This window comes from Pagrus pagrus (genome assembly GCF_965226575.1).
Source record: "Pagrus pagrus genome assembly, chromosome: 1".
Classification (NCBI taxonomy): Eukaryota; Metazoa; Chordata; class Actinopteri; order Spariformes; family Sparidae; genus Pagrus; species Pagrus pagrus.
Genome location: NC_140185.1, coordinates 28193836 through 28221325, shown reverse-complemented (window position 1 = coordinate 28221325; position 27490 = coordinate 28193836). Strand labels below are relative to the sequence as shown.

At 41.6% G+C, this 27490-nt stretch overlaps 1 protein-coding gene across 1 annotated transcript in view; it reads left to right on the top strand.

The window, feature by feature from the left end:
* Positions 1-453: 453 nt before the first annotated feature.
* Positions 454-27490, top strand: part of LOC311256512 (frizzled-3-like) — a 30258-nt gene continuing 3221 nt past the window's right edge. The window contains exons 1-10 of the mRNA XM_084351614.1: positions 454-759; positions 1696-2637; positions 21298-21494; positions 21913-22215; positions 22534-22696; positions 22998-23297; positions 23541-23792; positions 26291-26439; positions 26714-26828; positions 27256-27419. Coding sequence (XP_084207740.1) covers positions 2146-2637; positions 21298-21494; positions 21913-22215; positions 22534-22696; positions 22998-23297; positions 23541-23792; positions 26291-26439; positions 26714-26828; positions 27256-27419 — 2135 coding nt within the window. The 5' untranslated portion in view covers positions 454-759; positions 1696-2145. The remainder of the gene's footprint in view (positions 760-1695; positions 2638-21297; positions 21495-21912; positions 22216-22533; positions 22697-22997; positions 23298-23540; positions 23793-26290; positions 26440-26713; positions 26829-27255; positions 27420-27490) is intronic.

Here is a 27490-nt window from a genome sequence, read left to right as displayed (position 1 = left end):
TACACACAGTTCCCTTCTTACCTAGTATTTGTATTGTCCACTTGTTAAGATAATAAAAGCATATCCCTCTTTTAAAATTAAAGTTAGGGGTACCCGGTGGCTCAGTTGGTGGAGCGGGCGTTCAATATACAGAGGCTTTGTCCTTGCTGCAGCAGTCCAGGATTTGAGTCTGACATGTGGCCCTTTGCTGCATGTCATCCACCACCTTCTGTCATCTCTCCAAGCTGTCCTATCAAATGAAGCCATGAAGGGCCCAATAAAATAAAATAAATAAACTTAAAAAACAAATAATATAAAATGTTCTTTATTTGTCGCATACACATAAACACCATTTAGGCCCTCTGAAGATTAATTTAAAGATGGTAAGCAAAACCAGCTGCAAAATAACAATAAGATATAGAGATGGAAATCACATTATGTGTATTCCTACATGCACACACATAATAATACATACATAACACATACCCCTGCAAACAAGTAAATACACGGGTCTCATATTTTCTAAGGCGCTTGCCAGCAAATAGCCCTGGCACTCAAACGTCTGTCTGTGTTGTTATTTATTTATATATACAGCAGGCCAGCCCACAGCAGCACGCGGCGTCCAGTGGGGGCAATTTCGTCCCTTTTGTGCGCGCTCACGATGAATCCGCGGCCCCGCCGAGTCGGCTGCACGCTGCAGGCAACCAGCTGCAAACAGTGGAGTGCTGCAGTGAGAGGAGCCGGAGGAGCGCCGGGGCTGCTCGTTATTCCCAACACAAGGTAAAGCATTTACGATTGTAACGTTAGATACGAACCGTGCGATTCATTTAATACATTTTTGTCGGGAAGCCACAGACTATTAACGCCTTAAAGGGATTCATGTGCAGCGGCAGTAAGCGCGCTGCCGGGCTGAAGACGCTGCGGTGACAAACACACACACACGGCGCCCCAAGATTGATAAGGCTCTGTCGGTGTGATCCTGGCGTGTCACCGTCAGAGAAGTCTACATGTTCAAAAAAGGGGGGTTGCTAACTAAAGCTAGCCAGGTTCTCTTAAGAAGAAAGCTAACGTCAAGGGCTGAGACTTGTAACATCACCTGGTGGTTGATGGTTATTGGAGGTGTTCAAAAACAATTTAACGTTATCAATTTAATGTGAATGCTAGCTAGCTATCGGTGGTCTCGCGCGCGTCTAACGGTCGAGCAGTTTGGCGCAGGTGTAAATTAAAAAAACTCGTCAGTTTGACACCTTGATTTGCTCCTTCTTAATTAAATGGCACACAGCCCGAGCTTATTTCTAAACTTTACAGTGTGGTGAACCGTGAAAAGACACCGAGTCGCAGAGTGTGAAACCTCGCAGGGGAACGCTACTGTTGCCCGGCCAACCTCACACAAACATGAGAGTGGGGGAGTGTCTGCTGGTCCGCAGGTGTAACGTTCACGTTCACGACTGGAAACATGCTCCAGCTAGTTGTGGTGTGGTTTTCCTTTGAACACACACTCTGCGACATAAAACTGTGCCTGACCCTGCTGACACAATGCGCATTCATTAAGATAAATTCACACTGCTGGTCCGTTTATATGCTTTTAATCCTCACTTTTACAGGAACAAGGGTGTGGCTGATCAGAGACCAGATACAGTACAGCTTTACTCAAAGCAAGCCCACTCTGCTTGTTTGACCATAAAGCCTGTCTTCTTTGTGTGTTTAAACCTGCAGGACCTGCTTGGTGGATCCACTCCAAGGTGGCAACTGAATGTGAAAGACAGGATTTTGTGTCATGCAGAGAAATCATTCGGAGGATAATCACATATTGTGGGCTTGACTTCAGATGTTCTCACTGGAAATAGAGCGAGAGGAGACAAAAACAAATAGAGTGGAGGAACAAGGCGTACTGCAACCCGGAGGAGTGCTCCAGCAGACGGCTGATGGTGGAGCTATTATCTCAGGGACGAGCTGTTTGAGGATGGAACAAGGCGAATCTGTCCTTGACCGGGGGATTACCAGGAGGGGGAGGGAAACCATGTAATTTTCTCTTATTTAAAAAAAAAAAGGAATGCTTCAGATCACACCTTGAGGCACTGTACAAGAAAAGCAAACAAAGCAATGGCTGGTGAATTCAAAGACTGACAGAAATGGCAACTCCATCCATGGCCTACAGATGAATCCATGTGCAGTTCATGGTACTATACACAGAGTACCAGCCTTGTGGATTTCCTGCTGTTACCTTCACCACTGACACTAAAAATGGACTCAATTGCTTCTGATGTGATTAGCTTTAAAAACAGATTCGGCATGTCCTCAGGACTATCCAGTGGTCGTAAGGGTGTCATCAGTCTAAGCCACTGTGGAGAAATGTCTGACATTAAGATGCAAACACCTGTTGGAGGAGGTTGTATAAAAGACTTGTTTTTAAAAACAGTCTACAGCAGACGTCGCTTTCCCGTCTGTTTTTCTTTCCTCCACATCCCTATCATCCTACTCCTCTTCTCCCTGGTTACACCTGCTCTGTCCATTCAAATGGAGGCCATAGAGAGCCACAGTGAGTTTAGCTGTGAGCCCATCAGACTGAGAATGTGCCAGGATCTGCCTTATAACACCACCTTCATGCCCAATCTACTGAATCACTACGACCAGCAAACAGCTGCATTAGCCATGGAGGTAGGTTGTTTGGATGTTGCATTCAGGCGGTGCGTGCTTTGTCTGTCTGTGTGTGAGTGTGTGTCAGTGCACATGAGGAAATCTGATAGCTGCTGCCTTGAATGAGACAGAGGTAGGATGACATTGTTTGTAAAAAAAAACAAAAAACTTACATTTTGATGCACTAACCTTTATTACGGTGAGTTTTAGAATGTTGACAGGAATCGAACATGAAGCAAATGCATATAGGTCTTTGTCTTGATGACAAGGTGCAGAAATTGTACACAACTACAAAGCGTCAATCTGCAGAGTTTCACAGTGTATTGTCACACACTCGCTAAGTACAAAAAAGGATTTCTCAAACAGTGTGAAGAGACAGAGCAGCAGATGAGGATCGATCAAATATTATAGCGTCTGTAAAGGAAAATTCCTTAAGAAATGTCACAACAAATACTGTTGCCTAAGGTCAAAAGATGTTGCACTCTTGTTAGTATAGCGTGAGTAACGTCACCGTTAATCAAGGCAGTGTTGTAAATTAGGTTCTGTGTTTATAATTATAGTCAACCATAGACTGATTTTTGCACACTGAGCTATCAACTAGCAAATCACTCGTATCTTATATCATCAGAGTACACAGAGATGGTTTGCACGGAAACATTGGAGAGGCCTTGTTTGAGAGAAACGGGTTGCTTTTTAAAAATATCTCCCGAAAACACATTATTTGTAGTCTGTAGTAGAACAAATTGGATACATGAAGCCACACTTGGGAGTGAAGTGGCTTTCACACAGGCATGGAATATCAAAGAGTTAACAGGAGTGGTGAAACAGTAGAGAAGAGGTGATAGTCGAGCTACGCGCCTCATGTTACAGCTCCATCTACTCACTACATTTTGCTGTTCCATGTGGACGTAGATGGATGTGTATGGACACCTTTCTTGAGTGTGAACGGTAGCTGACAGACAGAAGGTGGTATCTGAGCAGCAGCAGCAGCAGCAGTGGGAGAAATTTTAAAACAGAAAGCAGTTTGGTGATATAGTGACTGATACTTTCAGAGAAATATTTGTAGCGTGATGGCATTGGTTTTTAAAAAAAAAAAAAGGGAGAAAAGTGCTGTGTTACTCACTGTCTGAGTGCAATACTAGACATACACCATCCATCTATATTAGGTTACCTCTCTTTTCTGTTCCTTTGTTACTCCCTGGAGCAAGGTGTTGCTCAATAACTTCTCCATAATTACCTGTTTGCAGCAAGTATTCGTTATTATCAAAGGCTACATACACACTGTATTCAGGATTTAGACATGTTTGGGTGTGACAGTTGTAAAGTCCTACTGTAGAAGTACCTAGTAATTTCCAAACTATAAAACGTGATAATTTATTCCGAACAAGCAATAAAAACAATGACAAAATCTTTATAGACAAGGCCCAGCTTGTTTTAGTGGGAAAGTCAGGTGGAGTTTTTTTTAATCTCTAGACACTTGGATTGTCATGTTTTTGTGTGTCTTTATCTAAGTCCCACTACACATGTTAATTGTCATAGTTGTACCCGTGTTTTGGCGACCATGTACAAGCTCTGGCTCATACTCTAAAGAAGGGGAAAGGATAATAAATACATTCAGTTGAATTAAATCTGCCTCCAGCTGTTCATAGTTGGCATATAAAATTACCCCTGTTGAAAGGCAGATGAATTTGGACAAGACCAACGTTGGCTGCACGTTGCATGTGATGCTTAATCTTGGAGGATTTTTATTTTTGTTAATGTTGAGTTAATATTTTCCCATGTCAAAACTAGATGAATGTCAGCCAAAAGATCAAGCCAAAATTATCTGTGCTGCTCTCTGAATATTTAATCACATTTCTCATGTCAAAATGCGCAGTGCAGGAGTCTGTCGGGATCACTGCTGTCAAACGCTCCCTTTTTTCCTCTAAAGAAAAAAGAGGAATTAAGAAAAACAGCTTTATTTCAAATAGACAGCCATGCGTGTGGGTTTTGCTCAGCTCGTTTTGAACAGATGATAACGCTCATTGAGTCATAGGATTCTGTTAGCACATTAAGGGCCATGCATGTATTTAAATCAAGTCAGTTCCCCTGCGTCATGTCAAAACACGCTGCGTTGGGGATTGTGAGAAGCGTCTGTTGCTGAACTTGATTTGACCCAGATGAAGAAGGAGCCAAGTAACTGACACCCTCAGTCCCTCTAGTCATGGAAGAGACATCTTTCTGAAGATGGTTGAGTAGCAACATGAGCCCTGTTAGTTTCCCTGCTCTGGTCTGCTTTGACCAGGCATGGTAGTCCTGGTGGGAACCCTGGAGGAAATTTAATAATATCTCTCATGGGACAGTGGCTGCATAATGCCAACGTGTGTGTGTGTGTGTGTGTGTGTGTGTGTGTGTGTGTGTGTGTGTGTGTGTGTGTGTGTGTGTGTGTGTGTGTGTGTGTGTGTGTGTGTGTGTGCGCGTGTTTATGTGCAGCTATGAAAACTTGTGTTAGTATTAATAATACTAGTATTGTCATATAAAGTATATTGAATATCAGAATTTAATGATGAATTTGGATTTTACGTCCTTTACCTTTTAGTGTATATGTATGGCAGGTATTGTCATGAAGAAATTATATGTGGTTAGCATGCATTCACAAATAGGGCTGCACGCTATGGTAAAAAAAAATCATATTGCCATTATTTTACCGGATATTACGATTGCAATGTAATTCACAGTTGATTGGGAACGATAATTTTTGCATCACAGTTCTCATTTTTACAAAAGAAAACATGACATTTGTTGGGGTCTGTACCAAACAAACGCGTTTTTTTACATCAGAGAACGAGATTTGAAGGTCAGGACATCTCTGCAGCACTACAGTACCTCCGTTATAATGCTGTTTTGTCACACATTTTACCTTTATCAAATGATTGCAGTTTCCGCTACTTGGATACTGCACCTGGCCATATTGTGATTTCAATAATATTTTGGTTAAAGGTAGCAGGAGGAAATATTTGGTTTGCATTTGCAGTAAATTAACCTAGCACTCTACAGACAGTGAGTGTCTTCGCTTGTAAAAAAAAAAATTACTGGTGTTGTCATGAGCTTATTAGTCGGTGAAAAAATTCTGTCACCGCAACAAGCCTAGAAGCCGGTCGCTATATATTAGTGGACTCAATTTCTAAACAAACGTTAGCTACTACTGCTCCCTGTTAGCAGAGTGGAGAGAGGCACTGAGACGAGGCACTCAAATGTGCATGAAGTCACATCCTTCGGACTGTCATGGAGTCCTTCACAAAGAAAACCCAATCCAGCATCCACAGGCTCATACAGGTAACTGAGAGGGACAGAGAAAGTGTGATTTTTCACATCACACTGAAACCTGCTCACATATGTCCAATAAAAAGGTGACTAATACCTGTAAATTGCTTCAAATTGATACATAAAGCCCCTTTAATTGTGCAGCCCTGCTAAAGACAAATCAAAAGGAAATTCAAATGATTTCCAGCAGGGGAATGCCTAATCTCTAGTTAATTCTGCTGATTCCAAAGTGTCCATATTCCAGTCTAAGAAAACCCCCACTGGGCTGATTAAATTAGTGTGCCTTTTATTTTTTATGGCAGTGCCAGTTAAACCCTCACAAAATAGGAGCTGTGGTCCATAGCAGCTGTACAGCGGCTCAGCAGGGCTAACAGCTGGATGTTCTTTGTCAGCAAATTCAACCTTATGAGTTTTTGGCACTCTGCTCAGATGAGTTACTGAGGTGTGGTGAAATATGTAAAGACAAATCAAGTGACATTTGTTAGGTGTTGAACCATTTTGGTAAATGACAATCTTAAAGTCTGTCAAGCTCAACTGTTGAGATTCTGATGAGTGATTTAGAAACAGTGCGCGCGTGTGTGTGTGCACGCTTGGGAATTTTGCTTTGTATCAAAATGTAAAATAAACAACTGCTACTAAAACAGCGTGAAGTTTTTCAGATGCCTTAACGAAACTGGAGCTATTGTCAGCAGCTGTCGTAGTCACATTTTGGGTCATATCACATGATGAATGTTTGCTCTGCCTCAGTGGCAAAGCTTTCGCGTCTTGGCTTTCTTGCAAAGTAGATAGATCATTCTAGTGAGCTGTCATGCTACTTTTATTTTCGTTGTGAGTTGTCCTTAAGTCATAGGTTGAGACATATTCAAGCCGTGGATTCAACAACACATTTATTTCCCAACTGTATTTGGAATACCGTGGAGTTGTGCTCTCGGTGAGTCCTCAGTTTTGACTGACATTGGAAAAATTGCCTTCTCCTTTTTTCCTTTTTAGATGTCAAGCTAAGCCAAAAATGGATTATCCCCAAGTGTGTGTGCATGATTAACATACTGGGCCACATTTATTCAGTGTTTGAATGACAGGCTCGAGCTACAGAGCAATATTTCTCTTGTGTGTAATTGCTGAGCCTTGGCGAACTGTACAATAGTACCTTGTGTGTGTGTGTGTGTGTGTGTGTGTGTGTGTGTGTGTGTGTGTGTGGGGCAGGGGAGGTTATAGGTGCCAGCTGTCATCTCTCACTAGTGCTAACTAGCTGCTAATCTTTCTCTCAGTCCCACAATGAAGACATTGATTCCCACAGACCAACCGCCACCCCATCTGCCACAATGGTCAATTAAACCTGAGGGAAGAAGCTGAGAGAGACTGAAACATTAGAGGGGGAAGTGGAAGATGAATTTGGAATGGGAGATTGTGTGACGAGTGAAATTATTTCTTTGGGATTATGTTCGTGTGTGTGTGTGTGTGTGTGCTTAGGCATGTTTTTTTGACTACATGTCACTGAGGAATATGGCCTGTACTGTCCATCTGCCACAGCATGTTATGGTTCCCAGAGGATGTGCTGAAGGATGTGACATTGTTTGAGGTTCATGCATGTTAGAGGATTAGACCTATGACATCACTGGAATTGTGTGTCTGCACTTAGAGAAGAGAACTGACAACATGGCTTGAACCTAATATTGAGTTCCTCTTGAAAGTATTTGCTAAAGCAATTTGGCTTATTAAAAATTAGATATTCACAGTTTATATAAGAATTACATGCGGCCTGATGCTTCCTGAGACATTAGAGATTCTGGTGCAGTTACAAATGAAAAAAGATGACAGGAATAAGGGGATGCTTTTATTGTTTTACTGTGTCTTCAAACAAACAATTCATCATGTTTATTATTGTCTTTTGTTAAATATATAAATTAATGAATAGGCACGCAAGAGTTTCCATGCCTGGGGCCTCTGGAGCCCAGATGTCTGCATGGCCAGGGAGTTTCCCCTTGAGTTAATTGGTAGACATTTGGCTCTCTGCACTGGAGTTTAATTTTGGTTTAATGTATGTGAGATAGAGGGTCTTTTCTGCCATTAACTGTGTTGGATATCCAGGTTATTTCTCCTGACTGAATGAGGTTATATTCATTTTAATGAATTTATAATTTGAGACAAAAGCCCTAAATTATCCATTTTCTTTGTTGTTATTTTGACTAGCATCTCCATTCTTTCACATCTTGTTTCTCTTTGACTGACAAACAAAATGCAGTTGCTCTGGAGTGTTTGGGGAGCTTATGTTTTTTTTTTTTTTTCCAGAGTTTGGATGGTATAGGCCTTTCATCAAAGACATTTTGACAAGTCACAGTAGGAAAAGCATAGTCACTGTCACACTGTCATGGCTATTTGGGGCACTCTAATAGAACAGAGCAGTCATTAATGTGTTTTTCCTGCTATGACAAGTCAAAATGTCTGCTGTGAAAGGGGGCTCTTGTTTTGCATTGCATCATGTGAAAATGGACTGTATATTATAATAACACATTACATTACAATAAGTCGGCGATAATTCAGTTTTCTGTCATTTTTCCTCTTGGGTATAGGTGTTTACATAATTTTTTTTCACAGGGCACAAAAAAACTAGAAAAACTATGCTGCAGAAGAAGGGTATTTTCTGTTGATATTCTACCTCAATGAGTTTGTCTGGACAATTGCAGCACAGTCTTTGTCATTTGGATCTTGGAGTGAAAGAGATTAGAGAGCCCCTGGTCTGACGGTCAGCTAGAGAAGGGCTCATTTGGCCGACAATAGAGCACACTGTTTGTAAAGCAAATAGACTGTAACCCTAGGTCTGAATGATGGGATCTAGAGCTGTCAGTCACTATGTTTACATGGCCTCTGCAAAATCAGGTTATTGGGGGAAATCATGTTTAGGCAGGGAATTTGTGAGTGCATTTATATTTACATGCACTGCAATGACCTGATGACTATAAAACCTGCCTTTGCATGCAGGTGATCTCTGACAGCTTCAATGCAATAGTGATATAAGATGCTGCAGCCGGAGGATTTTTTCTTTCTTTTGCTACTGCAGCATTTAGCACAGTGAAAGAACAGGCTCTGTAATACAAGGTTGCATAGATTTCTACTGTATACATAAGTCTGAAATCTACTTATTTATTTCACTGTCAATTTTTAATTAAGAAGGATGCACCGTTAAATGTAATGCAACGTTATCTTTCATTCTACTCCACTGATGTCACAAAAACTCATGTATACATTGAGATTCATGCTAGAAAACGAGGCAACAGAAAGCTATATTCATTGTCTTTACCTCTTACCTCAAGTAATGAAACTAGATCTGTTTCCTTACATAACTTTAAAAAAATAACTAAATTTTTTTGCTTGTTTTTATACTCATATATACTGAGAGAATAACTTGATGAATCGAAGTGTTTTTGCTGATATTTCTGTGTTGCAGAGGTCAACAGATTAATCTGTGGGAGTCACAGAAAGAACAGGAGGGAGGAAAGGATGAAGCGCTAAAAGAAAAAATGTGTGGGCAGTTTAATAGAAAGAGTTTGTCAAAGACTAAGCAGAGGGAAATGCTGACAGAGTGACAGGTTGTGTAAAGTCTTTAGTCCATACTGTCTCCGGTGTTTGTGTTTCTCCCACTATGGGGTCCTGTCCTTCAAAATGAGACTGCTCTGTTTAAGAAGGGCCACCCTGAGGCCACCAGGTCCCCACAACAGAGAGAGTTTGTGTGTGCCAAATGTGAAGAGTTCGAGGCTTGTTGTGCTTAAGTGTGGTCTGTTGTGTTTTTTTTCTTTTGTGTGTGTGAATACGAAAGAGAGAATTAGCTTTTATGGAGGTGTGTTTTTGTGTGTGTGTGTGTGTGTGTGTGTGTGTGTGTGTGTGTGTGTGTGTGTGTGTGTGTGTGTGTGTGTGTGTGTGTGTGTGTGTGTGTGTGTCAGTGTGTGTGTCAGTGTGTGTGTCAGTGTGTGTGTGTGTGTGTGTGTGTGTGTGTGTGTGTGTTCATGGAGTTCAGTGCATCTGAAGAGGCTGATTACCCTATTCATTCTGAGATAGACAGGTCCTCATTCAGTTTAAAAGTTCCTGTTTATTTCAGTTGAACTCTTGATTATCCCGCTTATTCCTACAGAGTCTATTGAAGCTGCGAGCCCAAATGAAGCAATCATTTATTTATGCACAGAACAAAGGCACTGCCTGGTGCTGTTTTTTGGCAGACTGTTCCCATTAGCAGAGCTGCCACAACTGCTTATCCAGCCTCACAATAGCAAGTAAAGAGAGATTTGAGGAAAGATTGGAGAGATTTTCCATTGTTTAAATACTCCCTGTAAATAAAGTGCGACAGGTTCTCATAAAAATATGAAGCTGGGGTGTATGCCGCTTGAATTCCCCAACCAATATCATCCATCTTAGTGAGCTGGGACAATATGCAGGGTGGCAACTAATAACTCTTTTCATTATTTACTAATCTTTCTATTATTTGCCCAGTGAATAGGTTAACCATTAAAAATAAAAAATGTCAAACAATAATGAAAATGGCCACTCTTCACCACTCAAGCCCAAAGTCGACATCTGTAAATTGCTTGTTATTTGATAGGTTTGATTAACAATCCAGGTATTTGAATTACAATGATATAAAATGGATGGTGAACCCTGGTTTTCGCCCAGTAAATTGCAATGACTGATCACAAAATTTACTTATCATTTCAGGACTAAAGTATGTCATGGAGTTGAAGGGCTTTGCTCTACATCAGCTGTCCTTTCATTCACCTGTTCAACCCTTTGTAATTCTATCCCTCCATCTAATCTCTACCCCCATCCTGAATTCATCAGTGATGTATTGTTGAGTAGGTCCATCTTTCTCTGTTTTCTTTTTATATTTATGTAGTCCATCTGTTCACTCACTCCTTACAGACATTCCAGATGTTTGTGTCACGTCTAAGTAAGGCTGCTCAGTCCCTGTGTTGTATGTACTGTGAGTACTGTTGGTGTTCAACTCTGATAAAACACGTAAATATAGGTTATCCATGTCTTATGGTCTTAATCTGAACCCATGACCCAGCCTGGGAACTCTGTGTGTGTGTGTGTGTGTGTGTGTGTGTGTGTGTGTGTGTGTGTGTGTGTGTGTGTGTGTGTGTGTGTGTGTGTGTGTGTGTGTGTGTGTGTGTGTGTGTGTGTGGTGATAGATGTTTAACCCTCACTGTTAAGCCCAGCTTCACACTAACATACACACAAACACACATACCATTTATCCCCTTCTCACGCAAAGCCACTCAACACAAGGCAGCTCTAACATTTTCAGCGTACTGCAGGTCAGGACCAGCCTCAGCATTAAGATCTCTAGTCCTACTAATTGTGCACTTACCAACTCTCAAAATAGCTTGCATATAAATGCATACAATCACATGGATTTTAAACAGTTCAAATCAGCTCTCAATCTGCATTCTCAAACTTTTGAACTTGCAGACATGTTTCGTTAGGATTGTAGAAAATACGCTTGCTTGTATTGCTGTCTCTGACAGCAACACACCTATCAGTGTCAGGTTATTTCATTCCGCTTTATGTGTACATCTTTAGCAGTTTTAGCAGTCACCCAATTAGGCCAAGTCACCCTCCTTTACCTCTCCAACTTCCAGAATCTATTAATGATTTATGCTTGTTTTACCTCAAATCTACACTGTACCGACACTCTGAGACAACATTTGTGCATCCACTCTGTGATCACCTTTTGTATTATCATTATTTTTGTGATTATTTATTTTATGAACATAAAAAAATGTGATTTAGCTGGAGCTGCAACGATTAGTAGATTAATCAATTAGTTGACTTCAGTTTTTCAAGTCATTTTTCAAGCAAAATTTCAAGTATTTGCTGATTTTCATTATCATTTATGATAGATTAATAGTCTTTGGGTTTGGACTGGTTAGACAAAAGAAGCAACTTGAAAACATCACTCTATGCTCTGGGAAAATGTGATTAGCATTTATCACATATTTTTTACATTTATAGACTAAATTATTCTTATAATATATTAATCGTGAAAATAATAGTCAAATTAATCGATAATGAAAGTTATCGTTAGTTTGCAGCCCTAGATTAAACCCCTTGTGGCCAGAAGCAGTATGTAGTCCTTTTTTCTCCTGAAAAACATGGACCAATTTAATTGAAAGAATGATAAAATGTTATATTATGTACTTTGAAAGGTAATCTTTCTGTATGCATCATTTTACAAAATACTAATCTTTGATTCCTCAATGCTGGAAATAGTGGGTTTTGTCTGACTGTAACAGACCGTATATGTAAGTGCTAAGCAGATGGATATGCACAGGCGGCTTGGATGGTGTTAGGATGTGTGTGGGTGCCATCTGATTCAGCTCCATTGTCACACTCCCAATCTACATCTCTATCATTTAATTTGACCCGCTCTCCCACGCCTCTCACTTTCTTTTATTCTCACTTTCACACTTTCTTTGTGTCGCTCCTTTGTGCGAGCTTGTTTGATATACTTTTTGGATGGTTTCACTCATTAAAGGAGTCTTAGCAATATGTGCTTGTGAGGTGCGCATGTGTGTCTACGCACATGCATGTGCTATGTCCTGTTATCCTCAATGAGACGCATCCCTGTGTGAGCTACCACATCACCTGTTGCCATGGCAGTTAAATAGGCAGAGAAGGAAGGGGAGGAATGGAGGGAGACAGGCAGGCAGGGGAGGGGAGGGAAATTGGATGATGAGTGCATGTTCTGGACTAAACCAAGGAGAGGAGGAAGAGGAGGGAAAGACTGGTAATAAAAGAGCAGAGAGGGTATGGGTCGAGGAGAATCATGCACGTAGCCAAGTCATTGCTCTCAGGGGGCTATTTGTCTGGGAAGATAAGAGAAATAGTGGAAAGTCTGCACAATCCGTGATATTTGCAGTCAGCCCTGTGTAATCATGGGGAAACATGGTGTAGTTGAATAACATAATGTCTCTCCACCCACACCAATAAAAAGACAGGCTTCCATTGTTGTTAATACAAGGCGTGAAGTGGAGACATAGAGCAGCCTGGAAAAGTCAACTCACAATTTTTACTTTGTTCATTGTTGTCTGGCAACAACATAATTAACTGGAGAAGGACATAATTTTGAGTAATTTCAAACTATATCGTAGATGATTGACAGTTCTCTTCTGAACTTAAATTATATCATTAACAATTGTAACATTTTCAAATTGGATTAAGGATGTTAAAATAAGAATTCCTGGATCCGTCCCTTTATCCAGATCTGCACAGACAGTTAATGAGGTCTATTCTAGAGATCCATCTTCCATCTGTTCAATAGTTTTTGTGTAATCCTGCTGACCAACCAACCAACAAATGGGCATGGGTGAAAACATGACCTCCATTGTGAATAATGAGGTAATGAGTATTACCACGCCTCAATCTTGTAAGGAAAACTGAGCTTGTGAGATCTAATCTGGCTCAGCAAGGCAAAAAATACAGGGAAGTGTGCCCCAAAAAATGCAAAGAAGTAAATAACAATAATGCAGGGAGAATTAGGGTTCAAATGGATGAAACTGGTAAGCAGTTGAGTGATTTAAAGGAAAAACTGAAGGCAAATTGTGACGAAAGAGATGAGCAGATGACAGGATTGATAGACTGGGGGAGAAAAATACATGTTGATTGATTGTACTAAGGTTTCTTTTAGCAAGAAAAGAAATGGTAAATAAATTAGAATATTAAGAATTATGATGAGAAAAGATGAGTTGGGTGATTTAAACAGAAAGAAAGGAGTGAGGACAGTGGAGAAAAGACATGAAGAGAAACAGAGGAGAGACTGAGTCTGATGATGTTGCTAAATTGTTTTTTGTCAAACATGAAATGACAGGATAAAAGGGGAGAAGGGGAAGTCAATGAATGCTGATGTTGGAAGAGAAAAAAGAAGATGTAGAAGTGGAGGAGGACAAGTGCATGTCAGCGTAATTGCCAGGAATAAATGGGAGGCAAGGAAAATAAGAGATGAATACAGGAGAAAGAAGATAGGAGGAGAGGAGGAGGGGAACTGAACGTGAAGGGGAATGCCATTAACGGCTTTGTCCGGTCCTCCCGACTGAACGACGGACGGACACGGATAAATGAACAAATGAATGAAAGAGCGAGAGAGTGTGAGAGAAGGGTGCCCCTTTCTTAACTGTCTTTTCAGAGATTAGGGAGGAGAGCATCGCGGTCTGCTCAGTTCATCTATTCATGGCCAACGCCTGTCTCTCTCACGAGCATGTGAGAGGAGAGAAGAGGCAGGCACATAGCCAGAGAGAGTGTGTGTTTGTCTTGTAGCGTGAATTTGTCTGTGAACACATTTATCATGTGAGCATTATGGAGCGAGAAAGTAGAAAATGTTGCTTGAGATTAAATCTAACCAGTAAATGAGGAGAAGAGAGAAGCAGCAGCAAGAAAACAATGTAATGCTTGAGAATGAAATAGAAAACAGGATGTGAGCTTGTGTGAGTACAGGGAGATGGAGATGGGGGATCATGTAATTGCTACGTGATTGTGAAGTGAAACGATGCACTTCTTCTCCGGAGAGAGAGAGGGTGTAATTGGCTCTAATGTATGGATGCAATAAGGATGCAGTTAATAGTTTGAGTGCGTGGAGTAAAAATGGAGGGATCGAGTAGCAGTAGAGAGGCAGAAGCAAATGGGAATATAATAGTTTCTGCAGACAGAGATAGAGATGTGGGATTTAGTTGTAATAGCTAGTGAAGAGGGTACATTGCAGTAATTCTGTAGCTAGCTAATGGAGGCAGAGCTGATGTGGTCTGACAGCGTTTGCGCTGCAGGGCCTGACCGTCTGATCTGAGAGCGAGTTATGGTGTGAGATAGAGATGGCACGCGAGGAAGAAAACGCGATAGAGAGCGTGTGAGAGTGATGTGTCCAGATGGACTTTGGTGAGATTTAGCAGCAAAAAAACAGAATTTCTCCTCATCTGTCAGAAAGAGGTGCAAGAAATGGCACATGGCATCTAGCAGTGCATTAAAAGATCAACTTTTTAGTCCTTTCAGCGTGGAGGGTCAAGGGATTGAGCTTACTGTTTGAAAGTTGACGTAAATGTCCCATAAAAAGTTATTAGCAGATATGCTTTTTTTTAATTTTTTTTTTACAAGACTATAAACTCCTTGATTTTCTCTGTTCTTCTCTAAAGAGCACTTAACCATCATAAACACAACAACATAAAATGCTCCTTGAATTGTGGAAATCCAGGACCGGATGAGATACTGTGCATTTGATATTTTCACAGAGTTTGACAAAAGTTGGTCAAAAACGTTTTGAATCAGGCATTGCTGCCAGTTCAGAAGCCGTTTCTTTAGAGGCTTACACCCAATGGCCTGTCACCTTGATCTGACCACTACACAAAGCTGATGACAGTTTCAGGAAGTGTGTGTATGTGTAGCCTCTGTGTGTGTGTGTCCGTTTCAGGTTCTCACACTCTAAACACTCCTTCCAATCCATTTGACTCTCTAATCCACCGGGAAAACTTTTCTCCATTCCACTCCAGTTTTTTCTCCTTTATTCCTCCATGCCTCCCTTTCTCCCCCCCTCCTCCACCTCCTTCTCATACACTTGACAATGTGCTTGAGTTTCTGCAGAGTTGGCTAACTGGATTTTCTACAACCGCTCAAAGCACCAAACCACACACACAAAACACACCACCCACTCACTAAACAGGCTATGGTACTTAAAGATATTACATATGCCCAGAAACCATTACACGCTGTCCTGTTTTGGATCTGAATCCAAATCAATGCAACCCCACCCTTTTATAACCTCAAAGAGAGGGGGAGGCGAGGAGGAAGGAAGGGAGAGACAGTGTGGAGAGTAAAGTGGGACAAAGGGAGGCGGAGAGCATAAAAAATGTAATTAGTTTAATAGTTAGTTGGAGCTATTAAACTGTGTGGTGCTAAATCTGCCATCGTGGTTTTTTGTGGTCAAGTAAGAATTGTGCAATACACAGAAGTTGCACGTCATGGGATTGTGAAGAATTTAAACCTTACCTGAGGGGGATCAGTAGGAATAGAGTAGCCTTAGAAAAATTTCAGCTTTTGTCAAACTAACCTGCTAGCTGATGACTGCAGTTTAAGTACCGTGCAACAGCGTTCTGTCGTATTGTCACCATATTATATATATTTATTTTAATCCTCAACACACCCACTAAACAGGACAATAGGGGAGGAAACATTTTATTCAACCAGAAAAGCGTTGGTGCAAAAAGTTTTCACATGCAACACCTGTGCTTTTAATGTTGAATGAACTGCCAACTTTACAGCTGTTATCGGAACTATCTCTCATTTGCCAAAAGCGTATTTACTTGCATTACGTGACTGCTAATCATATGCCTCTTTCTTTCTGTCTGTCTTTCTTTCCGTTTTTCTTTGTTAGCTTTTTTACTTGAAGTTTTTTTCTCCTTCTATTCCTCCCTCCCTCCCCCTCGGTTTCTTTGCCGAGAGGGAGTAAAGAGAAAGAAACTTAATCCCTCCATTGAACAAGAGGTGGACCAGTCAGGGGCTTTTTTTCTCATTTTCCTGTGTGTCAAAATACCCACCCTGTTTCTCATTCCGAATGCTCACATTTGCCTGGTCATCACACACTCGCACGCAAATAAACCATTTATTTGATTGTGAATTTGATTTTCATCTCTCTGTGGTTTAGGTGATCTGACAGTTTGCTGTCAATATCTATTTGCCTATTATTGTTGAGCAAAAAAATTTCCAAGTAACTTATCTAAATGCAGTGTTTTTTTCTAAATATTGTAAAGAATATGTGCAAGAGACAGTAAATATTGAGTATTGGGATATTATTAACCCTTCTAAGGGTATAACTTGATATAACAGGGAAACACTCTCCACACTCCATTAGACCATTGTGATGGCTCAGTTCATGAGACATAAGCTTTCCCTACAAAGCAGTTGAATGAATAGCACTCATGCTGTAATAGAAACACTTATGAAAGATGAATTTGTAACATTAAAATGCTTCTCTGAAATGGTTCTCACAAATATAGTTGCCAAATGGCAAAGGTCAAGCCTCCATTCATACCACTTTAAAGCTATGTTTATGAGGGACGTCAAGTTGCAGCATTGCATGATGGATGGTGTTTTGGTTTCATGTGGTGATGATGATGACCTTATGATAATTGCAGATTTAATTGCGCATTATGTTTAGTTTTGCTCAACTACATTTTTTTAACTAGACTTTTTTAGTTTTTACTTTTTAGCACTTAATTAGACCTGAGTTTTAGTTTAACAGAGAAAGTGTAGTCCATCACAATGGCTTGTGCTGAGAGCCATCATGTGCAAAAGGTGCAGTGACTTGTTACCACATAAAATATCTAGAAGCTCAAAATAATTGTTTCTGCTGCTGCTGTTGGGCAACAAATTACATTAGTACAGTTATACTCACAATGTTGACAACTTATACATGTCACAGTGCATTTAAGATGTTAGCATGCTAACTGTAGCATGTAACCATGGTCAGAAGCCCCATTGCATTTTGTTGCATTTTTACTTTCCATGATCAGTCTGTCTTCACAATGAGAAGCCCATGTTTACTGTAACTTTTAGGAAGTATAAAAGACATTAATCCAGTTATCTTCTTTAAAAAATGTTTAATCGCTAATGATAAATGGATACACAGCTATTAAGGACATATTACAAACTGCTTGCTTTTTGTGAAGGACACTATTTTTCCCACACAGCTGCAGACAGCAGCTCTGAACAATTAGTGGTCACTTACTACTTATGGATGGTAAGTGAAGACCAATGTTTTTTCGCATTTGCCTGCTGGGGCAAACATTATGTTTTAAATGACAAAATTTGCTGCAATTATTTTGCCCAGTCATGCCTTGTAAATGCAACAACAGCAAAACAAAGGTTGAATTTTGTGATACACATCAGTTAAGCCTATGCACAAGGGAGAGAGAAACTTGCAGGGAGAGACAGATCCATTGCAAGAAGCTGATGTACAAAATCTTTGAGTAGCAGTCTGTGCCCTCTGGCTAGGTTTTGTTTGCTTCTCTGCTCTCCTTTCCCTGCTTTTCCATCACAACCAACTACAAAATGCCAGACAATTCACTCTGGTCGTCCTCCATGGAAAAAGCTGATCGCCACCCCCCCCCTCTCTCTCGTTGGGTGGCACAGTTAGGCCACTTAATATCAATATTCTCTTTGCGGTGGGAGATGGGGGGGCAATTGCCCTGACTGTCAGAATAATTGCACCCGGCCACTGCACACATGCGTTGACTTGTGCATCCACACGAGCCTTGCAGACTTCCACACCAGGAAACATGATAACTGGGACATACACAGAATACATGAACAATGACACACACACACACACATGCACAAATGCGCAACCTCACATGCACGGGAGAGACGGGGAGAATGGGGACACCCAAAATGGAAGTCACACGCATAGTCAGTGTAGACTGTAGAGGCAGTATGAGGAGACATGAAGAAAGACTCCATTCTGACTTTTAGTGAGACACACTCATGCATAAAGCTACTACCATTCAGTTAAGTGTGGCCTCCGGCTTATAGCAGATGTATGAGAGGGAGGGAGAGAGAGAGAGAAAGAGAGAGTGAGGTGGACAGAGAGGGATCATTTTTCAGAGTAATGCCTGCATCAGTGTTTGTTGAGGACAACAAGAGACTTTCAGATCCTAATTGATCTGTTGCATCAGACAAATGATTATAGTGATAGTGTTCATTCATGCACACGCTACACTTCAAAGTCTAGAATGGAGAGTTTAATGAATAGATGTATCAAACTGTGCATCTACCCCACGTCAGTGCTTGAAAGGTAATGGTAGCCACAGCAGACTCCTGTGTATCAGTTGTTATTGACATATACACTCATTGGCCACTTCACTAAGTCTAATGTTCAATTTAAGAAAATATCACATCATAAACCTTAAACTGGTTTGCATCACTACTATTAATTAAATATGAATTCTGATCAGTCCTATTATCACAGTCCTGAACAGTTGGCTGATAAGGCATCTCAGTGAAAGTTGTTAAGGAAGCAGCACCACTTTCTCGCCATATCTGAGGATTGTGCTTTTGAATCAGTATTTAACACCCAAACATAATTATTTATTCAGAATTCTGTGGTTCAAATCCAGGGCTCACTGAACTTCATCTGAACTGCTCATGTCATCATCTCCTCTAATGAAACTGAACTTGTTTGAAATATTTATAAATATAGAGATTAACCAATAACTAACTCTCCTTTAATCCAAAATGAGTGCAGAATTTTTAATGAAAGTTATTTTATGGATATTAGCACATAACTCAGTCAGTTCATTTGCGATTCTAATTGAATTATCAGGTTTAGGTTTTAATGGAAGCTGATGGAGTTCCTGTCTTTCTCCATCCCTACTCCGGACAACCTTGCGTGATCACACACTACGAAAGAAAAGCATGGGTTGTAAAATGTGTGAATTATTGAATGAAGCTGAGTAGTGTGTGTGTGTGTGTGTGTGTGTGTGTGTGCGTGCGTGCGTGCGTGCGTGCGTGTGTGTACTCAAAACTATGTCACGCAGCTCATGCACCACCGCACCCATTTACTGGTGGAACATCTCTCCAATGTGCAGATCTAGAACACAGCAATTCTGAACGATCAAAACATACTCACCAGGCCCGATTCCACACAGAACCATGCACAAAACACGCACACACACGTTCACTGATGCGTGGATATTTGCACGAATGCACTCATACAATCTATAAGCATATACTGTAGCTTTTGTTGCAGGCAATCAATGCAAGTGCACTGTTTTGTGTCACATGTACACATTTTTATACACACACATACACATAAACATGTAGTAGTAGTGTTGTGTGCGATCAAGCGAAGTGTTTTGTTTCATTGCTCTAGCCTCCATTCATTGCTCTCATGGTTCTGCTCTGATTTCTCTTTAAAAGCTGTATTGAAATCTCGCCTCTAGTGCAGCCAGATGATACGAACTTTTAAAACGCTGAATAGATACAGGTCACTTTGCACACATACTGTAAGCAACAACACACAAAGGCTAATGTTGCTGGCAGTTGCTGATTAATGAGCACATCAATGTGCTCATTTTGTTTAAGGCTGAGCAGTTCACTATAATATTCTAAACTGAAAACAAAGTCCTTTTTTAAATAGGTTTGAAGCTGTTTCCCACCAACCCATTCAGACTGTGTCTGTTGGCATATATCCTCATCAGTACATAAGCCAGGCCGGATCAGTTTAGTTAAAACGGTTATTTTTTGACATGGGTTTTTAAATGTTGTGGGTGGTACCAAAAGAACTGCTTCGTGCTGTCCTGTTTTTTACCTCGCACACTTATCTGATGCTGATTGTTCAGCTGGACAAACCAGATTCTTCTTGTCATCCCAACTTTTCCCAAAGACCTTCTTCTCAAGAGTTAAGACCACACTCAACTGTTGTTTCCCAGCTGCTGAAAAAGGGTTACCCCAAAGCCCGTCAGTGAAAACCGCTGCCTAAATTTAAGAGTACTGTCCACACTAGAAACGCAAAGCAGATCTGGCGTTCAGGTACAGTTACCGTGGGCTAAGTACGGGTTCAACGTACGGTGGAAAAGAAGCTATGGTAATTCTCTTTTTATATGAAGCTCCTGAATAATCCCTACTTGGACTCAGCGATATGTCAGCAGTAGTTGTTTAGGTCAGCTCTAAGGGTGCCTTTAATCCCTTCAGTCACTCACATTTTTGGGGATTTGAACCAGCAGCATGAAGGTCACATGCCTGACTCTTTAACCTTTAGACTGCCCCTGCATGGAACTGAATCTATAATCTTGAATGTGTGGATAGGCCTGCTGTTTGTTTGTTCAGCGTATTGACACATGGCTGCGGTTCAACCTTCAGAGGTCCGTCTTTGCTGTCCCTTACTTCAAAGGGATGTTTGGTAACATGATGGCAGCTATACATATTTCATGAGCTTCTAAATATTGATGGAATACTGAGTAGTATAAGTTGCAGCGGAGGAGTTGGAACACATTCGTCCTCCTTCTGGCACTCCCTCCATCCTCTTTGATGGCTATTTCAGGTTAAATACGAGCCTTCTCAATATGTGCCACTGATAGCAGTTAACGTTTTCCTGAGCCGGTGTGTGTGTCTCATTCCCACATGCATGACAGATTTAACAACAGACTTGTCAAGCTGGTTCCCACTGATGTTGTGATACAACATTGGAAGGATGAAACGTGTGGGTGTTTGCAAGAGAGTTTTGAGACCACTGTATGACTAAGACACACTGTATTGACTCAGCCAATGCTTTCCATTCATGTCATAGCGCTCTGGCAAGTTCAAACCTAAATTTAAAAACTCTGTCCTTGTGTTTCTGTTTCTCTGCAGCCGTTCCATCCCATGGTAAACCTGGTGTGCAGCGCTGACCTGAGGATGTTCCTGTGCGCCCTGTACACCCCGGTGTGCACAGAGTACGGCCAGGTGACAATGCCGTGTCGAACCCTCTGCCAGCGGGCCAAGGATGAGTGCCACAAACTCATGGAGATATTTGGAGTAGCCTGGCCAGATGACATGGAGTGTAGCAGGTGTGTTTATTACATTTTAAATCAACAAAGTGCATGAAAATAGAAACAGTGTCGTCACAGAGTATTGACGCGTCAGCAAAAATACAGCGGTTAATATTATTGTTTTTTTATTATCAATATACAGTGTACTGTGTGTTTACCTAGGACTGAGCCTGCAGTATGTGTTTTGCACATACCTCAAATCTGCACTGTTGCTGTACCTGCTGCTTCTCTTCTTCTCTTCATGCCTCACATCAAGCCAACCTAACTCTAGACCGCTGTTCCCCTTTTCTTCCGCTGTCACCTAATCTCCATAGAACTCCCTTCCCATCCTTTTCTGATCTATCAGTGCAGCTCTCTTCATATTCAAATCTATCCATGAATTATGTATCTGTTATATATTAAACTACATGATCTGACTTAGTGATTTTTTTCCTAGGTTTCCAGATTGTGACGAGCCCTATCCTCGTCCAGAGGACCTGCAGACAAGCTCTGACCCCACTGAGCAATCATCCATGACTGTCCAGAGAGATTACGGTTTCTGGTGCCCCAGAGAGCTCAAGCTGGACCCTGACCTGGGTTACACGTTCATGGGCAGGAAGGACTGTTCTGCCCCGTGCCCCTCAATGTTCTTCAAGCAGCAGGAGCTCACCTTTATGCGCTACTTCATAGGAGTCGTCTCCATCGTCTGTCTGTCTGCAACGCTCTTCACCTTCCTGACGTTTCTCATTGATGTTACCAGGTTTGAATGGCTTAATCTGTCAACTCACTTCCAAAACGAATAATAGCACAAATTTTAATTACGCACAAGAATCGCTTGTAAAACTAAAGTTAGTGAAGTCAAAATGTATTTACTGTAATGTTATCATCAAATCAAATCAATTTTGTTTATATAGCCCAAACTCACAATCACATTTCCTCAGTGGGCTTTACAATCTGTACAGTGAATGACATCCTCTGTCCTTAGACCCTTAGAAGTTTAGGAAAAACTTGCCATATTGAGAAAAAAAACCTTTAACAGGAGAAAAATAAATCATCTGTGCCTCTCTTTTTTTTTCAGGTTTCGATACCCCGAGCGGCCAATAATCTTCTACGCTGTGTGTTATGTCATGGTGTCACTGGTTTTCTTTCTTGGGTTCCTGTTGGAAGACAGGGTAGCATGCAACGCAGTCAGCCCTGCCCAATTCAGAGCTTCAACCATAACACAGGGCTCACACAACAAGGTGAGAATCTATTTTCCTCATTAACTCTCCTCAAATTTTTTTTTAGATACTGTGAATGAACCCACTTAGCCAGTTATTCTCACATGATTGATCATAATGAGTTTGATGGATGTTTAAGAAGCAATCAAAAACATGCCTAAACAACATCTGACAACTCAAAATGTAGGTTTTATTAACCACAGTAAAATGAGTTTAATTGACCGTAAATTCTCTCAACCCCAAGGCAAACAATGCTTCTCATGATGTGCTGACATTTCCCTCCTGCCTGATTAAAACTTTCTGCACCCTCTCTCTCTCTCAGGTATGCACCTTGTTCTTCATGGTCCTGTATTTCTTCACCATGGCCGGCAGCATGTGGTGGGTCATACTGACAATCACTTGGTTCCTGGCGGCCGTCCCGAAATGGGGCAGCGAGGCCATTGAGAAGAAAGCCCTCCTCTTCCACGCCATTGCCTGGGGGCTCCCAGGGGCCCTGACTGTCACCCTGTTGGCCCTGAACAAAATTGAAGGAGATGGGATCACTGGAGTGTGTTTCATCGGGCTGTATGACATAGACGCCCTGAGGTGGTTTGTTCTGGCACCGCTCTGCCTCAACGTGGCGGTGAGTACAGTCGGAAGATGAATGAGTGGGCGGGTGGATGAAAGAGTTGATGAGTCGATGGATGGATGGGTGGGTGGATGAAACGATAGAAGAGCGGATTGTTGGCTGGGGTTATGGCGACATGGATGGATTAGTAAATGTATTGGTGACAGTCTGTTGGCCTGTGTCAGTACTCAAAAAATAATCAGTCATTTTAATTTTGTGCATCTGTCAATGGCTTTTCATTCATCTTCCTCTCTACAGGTGGGTGTCTCTCTCCTGTTAGTAGGAATTGTGGCTTTGAACCGGGTGCGCATGGAGATCCCTCTGGAGAAGGAGAACCAGACCAAACTAGTCAAGTTCATGATCCGAATGGGAGTGTTTTCAGTGCTCTACCTGGTCCCCTTGTTGACTGTGATTGGGTGCTACCTGTATGAACACACCTACCGGAGCATTTGGGAGACGACATGGATGGAGGAGAACTGCAGGCGCTATCACATCCCCTGCCCATACAAGGTAGAGAGAGAGGATGTGTGCGTGCGTGCGTGCGTGCGTGCGTGCGTGCGTGCGTGCGTGCGTGCGTGCGTGCGTGACAGAGATCTTGTAATGCTATGCATGTATAATGTATGCTTGCAAGACAAAGTATGTTTCACTAGACGTATTTCATTTGTGCCGACGTTTTTGCAGAGGAATGCTTCACTGGCGGAGGTCCAAGATGAGACGCCAGTAGATACACTACCTGCTATCATGGAGCAAATATGAAAACTGTCAAAGTTAAGATCAGTTTTAATGTAACAATATACTTAGATCACTTAGAACTTAGATAATTCCCAAGATATCACAAGATAAATACACCTGTTGAGTAGCTCATCAAAGCTGTTCTTCTACTTTCTATCTGAAAACAAGTGGCTCCTCAGGATCTGCCTGTTAGCTCAGCTGGACATTGAAAACAAACACAGATATACTCGTGACAGGATATCTAGCTGTATTCCTATTACAGCTCATTCTGCAGCATGAAAACTCCTCCTGATCGCTCCCTGTATCTCACTCACACACAGTGTGTGTGTTTCCCTACTGCCTAGGTTAGCTGGGGTGAAGTACTCAGTTACCCACTGTGGTTTTCTCTCCTCATTAAGTTTCTTGGACACCTTGTATGTTTGCGTATCTGACAGTAGTAAACATACCAGGATCGATGAGGGCACATGATGCTTCTACACACATACTTAAGAATGAATTCAAACCAGGTAGTTGGACAGTTGGGGTTATCATTTTACTGTTTGCCTCAGTTTCCTATATATCAAATAAGTTTGACTTACCTGTGGGTTTGTTTTCAACTTGTATTATCCCCTGACTCGTTCTTGTTTTTCTCCTGTCGGACCATATTATTACTCTGTCCCTGATCTCAGTAATGAACTTGAATACAATGGTCATATTACCAATGGAAATAATGGACAAACCTACTAGAACCCAAGAACTATAAAATAAAGTGAAGTAATCCTTTAGTGAGCTCTCTGTGTGTGTGTGCTTGTTTGAAAGCGTGAGTGAGTATCGGAGAGAGAGAGGCAGTTTCACATGTGTGTGGTCGAGTGAGTACTGAGTAAGTATTTGTGGATGGGGGAGCAGAGCGCAGTATGCATCATTAGCTCAGCTAATACACCTCTCAGACCAACTCCGCACAAAGCTGCCATCTCTGTGTTACACTCTGTTTCTCTGTCTCTTTGTGTTCCGCCCTCTCTGCTGGTTCTCACACACTTATTTCTTTCTTTCTTTCAGTCAGTCTGCTATGTCTACTCTCTGTCTGTCTCTCAGGGCTTGCTCAGTCATGCTCTGCTGCCTGTACTCTATAATGTCTTTGTAGCGGTTATGAAGAGTGGTGGGAGTGTGGTGTTTTATACAGTCTGGTGCTAAATTAATAACTAAATGCGCACAATGCAGACACAGACACAGACATACTCCACTGCTTTCCTTCTCATGCACACAACCACACAAGACAACAAAAACTTTTCATCACTTAATGTTTCCATTTTTCTGATTTTTAAAGCTGAGTGCTGTCACTGTGGCTTTATGACAGGAAAGTGTCAGCTAATTTGTGACTGACAGACTATATGAGAGGGGGTGGAGGCAGGTGCAAGTGCTTGAGTTACTTGTTAGTGTATGTGTGCACGCATGTGTCTGTAGCTGTGTGTGTGTGTGAGTGCTCACAAAGACGGACCCCCTTTATGACCTGTTGTAGCACTGGAATTTCAATATTGCTATGTGTCATATGATCTTGACCCGAGGGAGTTTTGCGCGCAAATGTTTGTGTGTGTAAGAGGGTACAGTTGCATGTTTTTGGATAATAGGAGATTCTGTGGGTATTGTTCAATTTCAAGTGACTTTATTTAGTCTGTGTGTGTGCGTGGGTGGTAATTTGATGAAGGTCCAGGTCTCTTGTTGAATGTCAGGACCTAAATCTGAGAGATGTAATATCATTTTGGGCGAGACAGACCAAAGCTTATTAATACATGCCTATTCTTATGGGCACTGGTTCTTTCAAAAGCAAGAGATGCTAGTCATCCACTGACTGCCATGTCCATCAAAACTCAAGCTGAAAACAAACAAAACATAAAATGCCCATATTTGTCTATTTATATAATGAGTAAAATATTCTACTTCTGTGTCTTTAAACCATCTATACTTCCTATGCCCATGCCGTACACAACTGCTGTAAACTCCTGCCCTCTGGTGGGAGATTCTGTATCCTGCATGAAAGTTGAAGACCATCTGAGGAGAGAGCAGTTGCTGTACATCCCAGCTGCAGTTCAGCTGCTGAAGCAGCTGGGGTTTTCAGGGATTACCTCCCCTCTTTCGTTTCAGTGGCATCCAAAGCATTTTATGTTTCTTTACTGTGCTACTGTTGAGAAAATATTTGTCCCAGAGTTCTTTATTTTAATGCTAGTCTGTATCTTCAACCCTCTGTTATTTTGATTGGATAATTGTGGTATTAATATTTAGTATTTCTGTTCTCTTTTTAGGTGGAAAAGACCAGCCGGCCAGCCATGGTTTTGTTCCTAATTAAATATCTGATGATGCTGGTGGTGGGGATCCCCTCTGTTTTCTGGGTGGGCAGCAAGAAGACCTGTTTCGAATGGGCCAGCTTCCTGCATGGCCGCAGACGCAAAGAGTAAGAAGAGAGGCTGGATCATTTTATTTGTTTTTAGCCCTGCTTTTTCCTTCGTGTGTCATTTTTTGTGAGTGCTATTAGGCCACTTTCAGGGATACAGTTAAAACAAATTTTTGAGACCACATGTACTGCAAACCTTTTTATGGTATTAGATCATTTTACATTTTATTTTCCATCTGCCCTCCCCTTAATTTCCCTATTTCCCCTCAACCTTCCCTTGTGTCTCATTCTTAAACCATTCACCCCTGCCCCCCTCACCCTTTTCTCTCTGCAGCAGTGGGGTGAATGAATCCCGTCAGGTGCTGCAGGAGCAGCCAGACTTTGCCCAGTCTCTGCTGCGTGAACCTAACACCCCCATCATTAGGAAGTCCAGAGGAACATCCACTCAGGTAGGCTTGCAAAGATGGCGGTGATGTAGCAGTTTCGAAAAGTAATCGTCGTAATCCTATTTGTCAAAGCCACATGTTACGCAAGAGTGGTATCAGCAGTTGTAGTTCTTGTTGCACTATTCGTAGTAGCTCAGTAATGGCTTTAGAGCCATTTAAGATAAGAATACATGAGACCTGGCATGTGAATCCTGCATAGATTGAAGGTTAATTGAAACGAAGTCCAGAACAGGCCCATATCTGAACACAACTGGTTCTGTCAAATTTTAGCCCAACTAAGCTACAATACAATATCCCTATTGAAGTGTTGGAAGAAGCAGCTACAGAATATGAACAGTTCATAATGTGTGTGTTTTGTTTTTATCTGAACTGTTTAACTTTAAATTTAAGGGAAAACCTGTGTTCAACCAGTGTTTAATGCTTCCTGTAGGGTACCTCTACTCACGCCTCTTCCACCCACTTGGCTGTTTTGGACGACCTCGACGAACCAGTCAGAACTCACCACGGCCACCCCGCTTCCACCAGGAGTAAGGCCAGCAGCGTCCACAGCAAGGCCAGCTACCATGGCAGCCTCCGCCGCACTCGTGATGACAGGTAGAGCAGGAAATCTGTGACTTCCTGTTTGTCTGTCTGTCTGTCAGAAATTGTGAATTAGAAGAAACCAA